The following is a 12,834-nucleotide window of genomic DNA, read 5'->3' on the forward strand; positions in this document are numbered from 1 at the left end:
GCACTTTGGGCTGCAGGCTGGCAGGGCTGTCCCCTCAGCCCCCTGCTGTCTACTCCCTCTGCCTGCAGAATGCCAGCTGATGAAGACCGAGAGGCCGCGGCCCAACACCTTCGTCATACGCTGCCTGCAGTGGACCACAGTCATCGAGAGGACCTTCCATGTGGATTCTCCAGACGAGAGGTGAGTCTGGGCCTCTGTGTGGCTACCCTTGAGAGGGACCAAGCCTGGTGTGAGGAGGAAAGGTACAGATGGAGATTTTCCCTGGGACCCTACATAGGGGTTTCCAGTCTGCAATTCTGGTGGAGGGGGGGGTCTCCCCAGCTGGGGCTGTGAAGAGCTGGGGTTCTTAGTCTGAAGACCCTACTCTGCCCTTAGACTTGCGGGTGCATTGGAATCACAGGCAGAGCTCATGAAGAGTCCAGACCGCTGGGCCTCGCTTCAAGACCTGTGACTACTTGGAGATCTGCCCAGGGTCAGGGAACTACATTATTTTTTTTTTTTGAAATGGAGTTTCACTCTTGTTGCCCAGGCTGGAATGCAGTGGCCTGATCTCGGCTTACTGCAACCTCCACCTCCCAGGTTCAAGCGATTCTCCTGCCTCAACCTCCCGAGTAGCTAGGATTACAGGCATGCACCACTATGCCCAGCTTAGTTTTTGTATTTTTAGTAGAAAAAGGGCTTCTCCATGTTAGCCAGGCTGGTCTCAAACTCCTGACCTCAGGTGATCCACCTGCCTTGGCCTACCAAAGTGCTGGGATTACGGGTGCGAGCCACCATACCTGACCTTCTTTTTTTATTTTTATTTTTCAAGACGGAGTCTTGCTCTGTTGCCTAGGCTGGAGTGCAGTGGCACCATCTCAGCTCACTGCAACCTCCGCCTCCCAGGTTCAAGTGGTTCTTCTGCCTCAGCCTCCCGAGTATCTCGGATTACAGGCACATACCACCACACCTGGCTAATTTTTATATTTTTAGTAGAGATGGGATTTTGCCATGTTAGCCAGACTGGTCTCAAACTTCTGGCCTCAAGTTATCTGCCTGCCTCGGCCTCCAAAGTGCTGAGATTACAGGCGTGAGCTATCCTGCCTGGCAGGAACTACGTTCTTAATGAGCATCTCTATTGATTTTGAGGCAGGTGGTCCAGAGAGTCATTTTAAAAAGATCAATTTAGTAATCAGAAGAGATGATAAAGACTCATCTATTTCAAAACTGAAACAGTGTAAGGTGGAGCTTCCCCCACCCTGCCCTTTCCGTCCACCTCCCCCCCCCCCCAGTTAATCACTGTTCTTAGGTGCCCTCAAAGAGCAGAGGGAGACCTGGGAGACCTTTGTGCCCTGCTGCCTTTTGTTGTTTTTTTTTTTTTAATACAAAAGGTCGCATTGTACATGCTTCTGGACTTGCTTTTCCCTTAGTGTACCTTGGAGAATTTGCCTTGATATATGGAGAGATGCGGCTGCTTTGTTTCATGTTTTGCTTTCCCTTTTTTTTGGACAATTGGATATGCGTGTCCCAAGTGTGTTTATTTAGCTGTTCTTTATTGTGATGATGGGGGTTGCTTCCGGCTTTTGGCTCATTATAAGCAATGCTGCAGTGAAGTAGCCATGTCTGTCTTGTTCGATGTGTGCACAGTAGACCTGTGTGACGAGTGCTTAGATGCAGGATTGCCGAGTCACTGGGCAATGAGTTTTTAGTTTTGCGATGTTTCCATTAGGCGATGTCTGAGAGTGCCCCCGTGGCCTTGTGTTTTCACACATTTGGATTTGTACCAGTCTGAACAGTGGAAAAATTCAGCACCTTGGGGTGTTTAACTTTCCTTTCTTTCTCTGTGGATGAGTTTGACCCTCAAGGGCCATGTGAGTTTCCTATTCTGAACTGTCTATATTGTCTATTTTTCTGTTGGATAGTTGGTCTTTTTCTTATTTATGTATTAGCTCTTTATATATTAAGGAGCTTAGTCCTTTGTAATCAGTGGGAAATGTTTCTTTTTCCCACTTTGTCCTTTTGGACCTCACTTTGAGAAACAGTCTTCTAGCTTATCTGTGGGGTAAGGTTTCAGCAGACCTTCTGGAGAGCCCTAAAATAGTGCCGTCCAAGAACACTTCCGGCCATTGTGGAAATGCCCTGTGTCTGCACTGTCCAGTAGGCACCTTTGCCGATTGCCTGTGCCAATTCCCTGTGCTGACTGCTTGTGCCGATTGAGCATTTGAAATACAGCCACCAAGGAATGGATTTCTTTAGTTTATTTTAATTGATTTAAATAGCCACATATGGCTAGTGGCTACCTTCTTGGACAGTACAGCTCAGGAGCCTACAGTATCATGAGACTTGTTACTATAATCTATACTATAATTATCGTTGCATATCCTCCCAAGGTAAAAAATATACTTGCCCCACTGAGGGGAACAAAATTACCATTTCAAGCCAGCTGAGGTGCTACTCAGTTGAAAACTATGGACCAAAACATGAATGGCCAATAAAAACAGATCAAAACCAGTAGGTATATAGGTCCTGGGTGTTGGGGGCTGGGTTTTGAAGACTGGATAGGAGTTGGCCACAGAGATAGCAAGGAAAAAAGTTCAGAAGGGACAGCATATGCAAAGGCCTGGAGGTGAAATAGCTCATGCATCCCAGCCACCACAGGGGGTTCTGTGTCACTAGGGAACCAAGGGGCCAGGAGTGTTGGAAGAGGGGAAGTGGAGTTCCCCTCATAGGAAACTCAAACTCACAGCTCAGCCAAGGCCTTGGACTCCAGTTGGAGATCCCCACAGGGCTTGGCAGGTGCTTAATAAATTGGGATTTGTCCCAGGGTTGTTACACGATGCAGGGGGATGATAAACAGGAACGGCTGATGCAGCAGTACCTGGCATAGTTTGCCAGCCTGGAATGGGAGCGGGAAGCCAGCAAAGTGTTTTAGTAGGCAGGAGAGATGGTCTTGTTTCCATTTTCACAAGACAACATGCCGTTTCCTTTACCCAGATTCTGTAGGCTGGAGAGCCCCACCTGCCTTTTCTTCTTGGTACCTGCTGCTGTTGCCAAAGAGAAAACTGCTGGAACGACTAAGAGACCAGGTCCCAGATTTCTGACCTTAACTATGGATAGGTGGAGGGGGTGAGCCAGAAACCCAGCAAGAGGGAGGCCACCTCCACTCTGCTCCTGGCTGACTGATGCTGTCCTCACAGCTCTGGCCCACATAGGCTGATGTCAGCTGGCCTCTCTTAAGCCTGGGGAGGGAGGCAGGGGTCGCAGGGTAGGTGGGTGCCGGTTGGTGACTGCTCGTTGGCGAGGTGCTGCAGCACCTCCTCACTGGGCTCCTGGTTGCCTCTCCAGCTTGAGAGACCCTCCTTCCTGTCCCCCACTTCACTGCAGACATGTTTCACTTGGAGAAAAGTTGAAAGAATAGTATAATGAATGGACGTCCAGGTGCCCCACTCCTAGACTCTGCAGGCCCACATTCACCGTGTCTGCCTCATCTGGGTGTGTTTTATGCTGAACTTGAACTTGTGTTCTTACTTAGTGACACTTCTTAGTGTTTCAGTAGGCATCTCCTAAGAATAAGGACTTTCTCCTACAGAATCATGATGCTGTCACGCCTGAGATGATTATAATTTTTGTTTACTAGTAACTTCTCCTTATCCATGCCATACTTGAATTTCTTTAGTTACCTTTTGAAGGATATGCAACCTTTAGAACATTGTTTTTCAAACCAGGATTCATTCAAGGTACGTGTCTCTTTGACTTGTTTTATTTAATCTAGTCCAGCCCTTTGTCTTTTTTTTTTCCTCCCCAAGACATTGATTATTTATTTATTTATTATTTTTTTTAACAAGTCAGGCTAGTTGTCTTGTAGAATGTCACACCTTCTGGGTGTGTCATATTATTGCCTTTTGGTGTTGTTTACTTTTGTTCCCCATGTCTGTATTTCTTGTAAACTGGAATTAGGCCTGAAACAGGGTTGACAAACTAGGGCCCTGCGTTCCATTTTTGTAAATAAAGTTTTATTGGAACATGACCATGTCCATTTGTTCATGAATAGTCTGACTGCTTTTGGCTTACTATGGCTGAGTTAAGTAGTTGTGACAAAGACCGGCTTGCAAAGCCTAAAAAATTTAAATAATTGGCCCTTTTAAATTTTTAATTAAAATTTTTTAAATTTAAAACATTTTTTTCAATTGAGACAAGTTCTTGCTCTGTTGCCCAGGCTGGAGTGCATTGGTGCAATCATAGCTCACTGCAGCCTCAAACTCCTGGGCTTAACCCATCCTTATGCCTCAGGATCCTGAGTAGCTGGGACTACAGGTGCGCACCACCATGCCTGGCTAATTTTTAAATTTTTTTGTGGAAACAGAGTCTTACTGTGTTGTCCAGGCTGGTCTCAAACTCCTGGTCTCAAGCAATCCTCCCTCCTCGACCTCCCAAAGTGCTGGGATTATAGGCACAAACCACCACACCCCGCTTTCTAGTCCTTGATGGAAAAAGTTTGCAGACCCCTGGTCTTGGCAGGCAAGAATACTTAATAGTGCATCAGATGAGTATGATCCTTCTGTTGTTGTTGTTGTGACAGGGTCTGTGTTGCCCAGGCTGCGGTGCAGTGGCAGAATCACGACTCACCACAGCCTCAATCTCCCGGATTTAGGTGATCCTCCCACCCCAGCCTCGCTAGTAGCTAGAACTACAGGCGCCTGCCACCACACCAGGCTAATGTTTGTGTTTTTTGTAGAGACAGGGTTTCACCATGTTGCCCAGGCTGGTCTTGAACTCTGGGCTCAAGTGATCCGCCCATCTTAACCTCCCAGAGTGCTAAGATTACAGCCATGAGCCACTGTGCCTGGCTATGTGTGATCTTTTTGATATAAGTCTTTTTTTTTTTTTTTTTTTTCTTCAAGACAAGAGTTTCACTCTTGTTGCCCAGGCTGGAGTACAATGGCGTGATCTTGGCTCACTGCAACATCTTCCTCCTGGGTTCAAGTGATTCTCATGCCTCAGCCTCCCTAGTAGCTGGGATGACAGGCACACGCCACCATGACCAGCTCATTTTTTATTTTTAGTAGAGACGGGTTTCTCCATGTTGGTCAGGCTGGTTTCAAACTCCTGACTTCAGGTGATCCGCCTGCCTCGGCCTCCCAAAATGCTGGCATTACAAGTGTGAGCCACCGTGCCTGGCCTTGATGTAAATCTTATGTATTTTCTCTGCTTAGAACTCTGAATGGCTTTTACTACCACTTAGAGTAAACTCCGAGGTCTGTGCTGTGTCCTGCAGAGTCCTGTATGATCCAGCGACCTCTCCAGAAGTGTTTCCTACCACAAGCACTCTCAGCCACATGTCTCCTTGCTGTTCCTTAAACATGCCCAGCACATCTCTTGCCCGAGGGCCTCAGCACTTGCTGTGGCGTTTGTCTAAGGCCTTCTTCCCCCAGATGCCATCACAGCTCTCCCCGACTCCACGAGGTCTCTGCCCCAGCGCCGCCGCCCCGGTGCGTCCTGCCCTGCTTCCCTTCGCTCTCTTGCCCTTCCCCAGCTGTGCTTTTCTTCACAGCACCTGTCCACCAAGTGGGGATTTATATTTATTTATGTATCTGGCACACAAATGGGTGTTCAGTAAATGTTTGTTGGATGAAAAAAAAAATAATTAAAACAAATTCTCTGAGCTAGATCTTGTTCCGAGGACTTTACATATATATTAATTTATTTTATCCTCACAAGGAAGGCTATCCGCACACAGAAAGGGCCCCAGATGCCCTCCAGCTGTAAATGCCCCTCCAGGTCGGGGAGGTGATGGTTAGGGGAGAGTCCCCACAGTCAGCCGTCACTCCCGAAGTGATGAGGACTTGCTTGTGCATGAAGGACAGCCCTGCCACCTCTGCTTCACCGAGCTTCTCTCTGCGGTGCCCCGCAGGATGGCCCAGGGCTGGAGTTCAGGCCCTGGATTCAGGCCAACTGCCACGTCCCTCCCTCAGTGGGGCTCAGTTCCCTGGCTGTTAGGAGGCTCAGGAGAGGAGGTAAACGTGAAGGCACTGGCGCAGGGCCTGCCCATGGCAGCCTTTGGCACACGCAGCGCCAGCGCCTTTCTTACCTCTCTCTCCTCTGCCACCAGCATCTCTTTTGTGGAGGATGCTGGGGTCTCCTCTCACTACCCCCAGTCTGTAGCCCGCACAGCGGCTACTGACTTCAAACAGAAATCGGAGCCTGTTCCCCCGTGACTAAAACCCTTCAGCGACTTCCTGTGGTGCTGAGGATAAGACCGAGATCTCTAACATGGTGGCATGTAGAGCCCGGAGTGGTCTGGGCTTGCCCTCCTCCCTGTCCTCATCTCCTTCACTCCCCTCTGTTGGCTCCAGCCATTCTGGCACCTGTGCGCCTTCCACAGACACCCCAGCTTGCTCCTGCCCTGAGGTCTTCGGCACACAGTTCCCTCTGCCTGGGTTCCTTTCCCTCCCAATCCCCTGCCTCCTTCCCTCCATTTCATTTATTTCACAGCTGTGTGCCAAGGGCCTGTTCTAGGCACTGGGGATGGCCATTGTTTAGGTCCTGGTTTAAACATCACCTCCTCAGGCCTCCTCTGACTGCCCTCTGAGAAGGAGTCTCCCGTTTGGCCCCCACCTTGGAGCTTCAACACACTTGTCTTCCCCTTCAGGTCAGGAGCCCCGATGGGCTTGTCCCCTGCTGCATCCTCAGTGCCCTGAACAAGCCTGGTGCACAGAAACACTTCACATTTGCAGGCCGGCTGGGCGAACTCTCATGACAGCCTTCTGAGACCTCACTGTGCCAGGCACTGCTCTCAGTACTTTTATGTCCAGGGTCTCATTTCACCCTGATAGGACCCTCTAGTGCCTCACCCACCGAGGCACAGGAAGGGCATACAGCCTGCCCTGTGTTGGCCTGCAAGAAGGGGCAGAGCTGGGATCCACGCCCAGGCCATCCCCCAGAGCCTGTCCTCTCACCCACTGTGAGGTCCCCAGCTGGTGTGGAAGGCAGGCAGCGCATTGGGCGGCAAGGTCCCCACAGCTCCTGGCCCAGAGCCTGGGCTCGCCCTGTACTGTGCCCTTCCCAGTGTTGGTAGGGCGAACGTGGCTCCCCCCACGTCCCTCCCCTGGCCCCGAGCCCAAATGAGGATGGGAAGGTTCCGAAAAATACCGATGGGAGAAGTGCTCTTGGAGGTAGAAGTGCCTGGGTTGTGTCCCTGGCTTCTGTAGGTGGGCAGATGAGCCTCTCTGTGCTTCGGTCTTGTCATTTAGCATGAAGTGAATGGCAGTACCTACTACACAGGGTTGCTGGGAGGGTGACAGGAGTCCTCCCGCAGAGCACACAGTGGCACCAGCCTCCGCAAGTGGAAGGTGTTCGTGGGACTGCTGTTGAGGGGCGGGGCTGGGGGCCCCTCTCTGAAAGGCGGGTGCAGATCATGGCTTCCGAGGAGAGTTCTTCCTTCGCTTTGCCCCTGGGCTCCCTGGCTGGGTCCCACGAACCTTCCCTAGAGAGGGTCCCTGCTTTACCCTCCTGGGTCTCGCATAGCTTTCAGCAGCTTTGCTGAGGCTCAGGGACAGGCGGGTGGTGCTAAGGAGGAGTAGGCTGTGCACAGGTGAGTCCCAGCTCTGCCACGTCCCTGCTGTGTGACCTTCACAGGTGACTCCACCTCCGTGTGCCTCGGTCCCCACAGCAGAAATGCTGGCTCTTGAGAATTGCAGTGCTCTCGAGAGTCAAGCAAGGTGGTGTCCAGAGCTGGCCATTCAGTATTGTTATTTTTACAGTCGTGGTTTCCCCAGGGCTCTCCTCTGGGGGCTAGAAGATACTTGAGGCCCAGCTTCAGGGGGAGCTCCCCTTTGCCCCAGACCCCATGTTGCAAACCCTTGAGAAGGATCCTGGACAGAGGCCCTTGCTTTTCGTCTGGAATTCCGAATGCTGCAACCTTGCAACTTTGATCCAGTTAGAATTGGATCGGAGGCTTGTCAGGCAGCAGGCGAGCTCCAGTTACTCCCGTGTAACCTCCTGCCTCGCTGTGTTTCTGGAGCTCTCTGTAGGGTGGGCAGTGGGAGCCAGGGTAGGTGGGGTAGGCCCGCCCCTGCAGGTGTCTTTGGCACCCTCCCCAAGTTGAGTGCCTTCCGCCCAGCCCTGTGTGCGGTGCTGTGTGCCCACAGTCCACCAACCTCTTAGCCCCAGGCCCTGGTTGGGACTAAGAGAGCTGGGAGGGCTGAGCTCGTCCAGGTGGCAGAGCCACTCTTGGAGCCCCAGCTGGGGTGGCTCCAGGGCCTGTGCTCCTGATTCCCATCTGGAGTAGCCTCCCAGAGCTGCTTCTGGGCTGGTGGTGTGGCTGTGCCGTCTTTCATGTATTCGGGTTCTCTCCACAGAGAGAACATCTGTGTTCTCTCCACCCCTCTCTTTGAAAACAAAGATGATACCACGCTGTACATCTTAGTCTGCAATCTGCCATCTTCACGTGACAGTCTCTCAAGATTTTTATATATGAAAGACATATTTTCCTTTTTAATATATTCACTGTATCTCTTAGGAGATCTGTGATTTTTTTTTCTCAATCCACCATCATTTACTCAGAGTCAGCATTAAAAAAATTTAAAATTTGTGAGAGGACAACAATGTCTGATAAAGCATGGCATGGAAGACTGGGCACGGTGGCTCACGCCTGTAATCCCAGCACTTTGGGAGGCTGAGGCGGGCAGATCATGAGGTCAAGAGATCGAAACCATCCTGGCCAACATGGTGAAACCCTGTCTCTACTAAAAATACAAAAATTAGCTGGGCATGGTGACAGGTGCCTATAGTTCCGGCTACTCTGGCGGCTGAGGGAGAATTGCTTGAACCAGGGAGCCACTGCACTCCAGCCTGGCAACAAAGCGAGACTCTGTCTCCAAAAATAAAAAAGAAAAAAAAACCTGTCGTGGAGTCGGCTCCTGCCCCGTGCCCCCCCCCCCTTTTTTTTTTTTTTTTGAAAAACAGGAATATTAGTGTAGCGTTTGGGAATTAGGCTATAATTTGTTCCAAAGAGGGCATGGGTTAAAGCAAGTTGAGAAATACTGGCTTGAGACGTTGGGCCAGGGAGTGCAGAAGCCAGCACCTCTCTGCCTGGGTGTGCACCAAGGCTCAGTGTATGCTCTGCCCGGGTCTGTGCTGGGCCTTGCTGCGCCCTGGCTCTGGGACCACCTGGACTTTGGCTGCCTCACTCTTTCATTACCCAAGTATCTACCGAGTATCCACCATGAGTTCTGGGTGCAGAACCATGTTCACAGCAGGTGGAAATCTCCGCCTCCATGGGGTGGACAGAGATGGGTTGTGGGGACTCCAGTCTCTGAGTGGGTGGGGAGGGCAGCGTGTCTTTTGTGATTCCAGCTACCAAGGCTGGAACAATGGCTATTTTCCTGGAATCTGGTTTTTTAATCTGTGCCTCAGTTCCTCCTTTGTAGTGGGTGGGAGTGGGAATGGTTGATGATAGCGAGTGCTTCCCATGTGTTATTAGAGGCTGTTCCTTTTCCTCGACTCCCAGTTCCCTTCCCTGGAGGCAGGCAAGGCTCCAGGATCGTGGCTTCTCTGCTGGAGATGTTTGTGCCTGTGTGAGTATGTGTCCGCAGAAGTTCATTATTTTCCAACTCAGGAGCACAGAACTGTACACTGTTCTTCACCTTCCTTCATTTTGAAATGTTTTATAGAGGCGAGGTCTTCCTGTGTTGTCCAGGCTGGTCTGGAATTCCTGGGCTCAAACAATCCTCCAGCCTCTGCCTCCCAAATTGCAGGGATTACAGCAGTGAGCTACCTCACCCGGCCCTGCACCTTCCTTTTTTCCTTAAGATGTCTCAGGTCATCCCAAGTCAGCATACAGACCTGCCTCCGTCTTTCCCCCAGCTGCATGTCTCATTGTACAGATGCCTCACAGGCATTCTACCTCACAACAGCCTGTGTGTTAAACACTGCTGTGATATTTCATCAAATCGAAGGTGCTGTCATCGGGGGGGCACCCTATTTCGTATAGTGCCAAGAAAAAGGAGTGCCCAGTTAAATCAAGACAGACCCCAACTGTGAGATGCATCTGCATTTCAGCAGTGTCAAAATGTGGAAGAGGGTGCATGGTGGGACGGATGGAAATAGAAGTAGTTTCGCGTGGTACACCAGGAAACGACACTGGAGAGGAATACAGCCCAGCAGGGTGCCCCGGCTTGGATTTTGAAGCCCAATGCCAGCCACTTGTTCCCTGCCTGACCTTGGGTGGGTGCCCCAGTGCCTCAGGAACACAGGAGCAGTGACACTTGCCCTGGGGCGGGGGCCACCCTGGAAGATGTGTGTGAAGTGCTGGCTGTACTCCCTGTGGCTTATTTAAATCACTGGGATTTGGGAAGTTGCCTACTTGTACTCTTTGAATTTTCTATTAGTAAACATTTTATTTTTCCTATTGGTCATGTGGGTATTTTCTAGACACAAGCAAAATACACAGAGGGTTCAAAATGCATTAGGTTGAAAACACATAATTGTGGTGTGGTCAAAAATGGGGGATGTGGACAATTTGGTGTCATTCAGCCTAGTATATTTTTCATTTTGGTCTCTGGTCATTTTCACTTATTAGGCAGAACAGTTTGTAAGTATCCAAAGAAAATTCTTTTCTTTTTTTTGCTGATTGCAGTGGCATGATCATGGCTCACTGCAGCCTCCACCTCCTGGGCTCAAGCAGTTCTCCCACCTCAGCCCCTGAGTAGCTGAGACCACAGGCATGTGCCGTCACAACACCTGGCTAATTTTTTATCTTTGGTCTCTACAAAATGGATATCCGTGTTGCCTAGGCTGGTCTCAAACTTCTGGATGCAAGTCATCCTCCCACCTCAGTCTCCCAAAGTGCCAGGATTGCAGGTGTGAGCCACCGAGCCTGGCCCAAAGACAGTTCTTTCCCAGCAAGTTCTAAACCATGAGTGACAGAACTAGTTTGTTGTTTATTTTATTATTATTATTATTATTATTATTATTATTTTTATTATTATTATTTTGAGATGGAGTCTCGCACTGTTGTCCAGGCTGGAGTGCGATGGTGCGATCTTGGCTCACTGCAACCTCCCCCTCCTGGGTTCAAGTGATTCTCCTGCCTCAGCCTCCCAAGTAGCTGGGACTATAGGCGCATGTCACCACACCTGGCTAATTTTTTGTGTTTTTAGTAGAGACTGGGTTTTACTATGTTGGCCAGGCTGGTCTCAAACTCCTGACCTCAAGGGATCCTACGCCTCGGCCTCCCAAAGTGCTGGGATTACAGGCGTGAGCCATCACACCTGGCCTGTTTTTATTTTTTATTTTTGTTTTTTGAAAACTTTTTTAGAGATGGGTCTTGCTTTGTTGCCCAGGCTGGTCTTGAACGCTTGGGCTCAAGCACTTGGCCCACTTCGGCCTCCCAAAATGCTAGGATTACAGGTGTGAGCCATAGTACTTAGCTTCTAGTTGACTGTTTCTAAACCAGGCTCCCTTCTGCTGGGACCTGCTTCCTGTCCACCAGCTTCTCTCCTCTACGCCCCTGGGCTGCCAGGACCTCTGTCCCTGCCATGCAGACTCCCTGCTCCCAGCGGACTGTCCCCTCCAGGGATCCTGCGGGCCAGCTCTTGCCTTGTAATGTCTTCGGCTCCTTTGGCTAATGAATGCTGCTTCTTACTCTTGGTTTAACTTTACAAAACATTGGTAACTTATAAACTGGAGCTTGTCATTTGTTCTGAAGAATTTACAGGAGCCCCGTCTCTCCCTCATTCAAGGCTCAGGGTGCTGGCTCATTTTCAAGGGGCTGTGAAAAGAGAGGGTCACTCCTTTTTGATCATTTGACTGCTCCCTGGCTTCAGATGGCCCTCAGGCCAGGTCACTTTAGGGAAATTGGTGATCTCTCTTTGTATTCCACTTTTTTTTTTTTTAAGACGGAGTCTTGCTCTGTCACAAGGCTGGAGTACAATGGCGTGATCTGTGCTCACTGCAACCTCTGCCTCCTGGGTTCAAGCAATTCTCCTGCCTCAGCCTCTTGAGTAGCTGGGATTACAGGCGCCTGCCACCATGCCCGGCTAATTTTTGTATTTTTAGTAGAGACGGGGTTTTGCCATGTTGGCCAGGCTGGTCTCGAACTCCTGACCTCGTGATCCATCTGCCTCAGCCTCCCAAAGTGCTAGGATTACAGGCATGAGCCACTGCGCCTGGCCTGCATTCCACATTTACCCGCTCCTCACCATCACAGCCGGGGGTCTGTGGAGTTTCACTCAGGTCCCCTCAGCTCTCTCTGGTTCTGACAGATCGTGCCCAAATTCCCATGGGTGTGTGGTCATTTGCTTGCCTGTTGCAGGGGGTGGCTGGGAGGTGGCACTCAGCCCTTTGACTCTGAGGCCCAGGACTCCTGGCTCCTGGGACTCACGTGTGTCCCTGCATAGGGAGGAATGGATGCGGGCCATCCAGATGGTTGCCAACAGCCTCAAGCAGCGGGCCCCAGGTGAGGACCCCATGGACTACAAGTGTGGCTCCCCCAGTGACTCCTCCGCGGCCGAGGAGATGGAAGTGGCGGTCAGCAAGGCACGGGCTAAAGTGGTAAGTGCTGGAAGCAGGGGTGGGGCTGCCAGCCTGTGATGCCCCCCATCCCCATTGCTGGCCCTGCTCTCCTTGGTTTCCATACACAGTTCAGGGGGCTCAGCTGAGAGACAACAGAGCTGCCCTGCAGGGTGGGGTGATTTCAGGTGGCAGGTGCCCTCGGGTCTTCTCCGTGCCCGTGGGGGAGGAAGCAACCCTAGGTGGACCCACTGCAGCTTCGTCTTGGGAGGTGGTGAAGACCTGGCTACCCCCACATCAGAGCCCAGCCCTCCCAAGGCCCTGTGCCTGCAGAGCCTGGTCTGA

At 50.9% G+C, this 12,834-nt stretch overlaps 1 protein-coding gene across 9 annotated transcripts in view; it reads left to right on the top strand.

Annotated features, from left to right (window-relative positions):
• AKT2 (AKT serine/threonine kinase 2) overlaps positions 1 to 12,834 on the top strand; it is a 51,853-nt gene that overhangs the window by 27,291 nt on the left and 11,728 nt on the right. For all 9 annotated transcript variants that reach the window (XM_007996832.3, XM_007996833.3, XM_073016440.1 and 6 more), the window contains 2 exons: positions 69 to 180; positions 12,378 to 12,531. In XM_007996832.3, coding sequence (XP_007995023.1) covers positions 69 to 180; positions 12,378 to 12,531 — 266 coding nt within the window. The remainder of the gene's footprint in view (positions 1 to 68; positions 181 to 12,377; positions 12,532 to 12,834) is intronic.

Source organism: Chlorocebus sabaeus, chromosome 6 (genome assembly GCF_047675955.1).
Source record: "Chlorocebus sabaeus isolate Y175 chromosome 6, mChlSab1.0.hap1, whole genome shotgun sequence".
In the NCBI taxonomy this organism is placed as follows: Eukaryota; Metazoa; Chordata; class Mammalia; order Primates; family Cercopithecidae; genus Chlorocebus; species Chlorocebus sabaeus.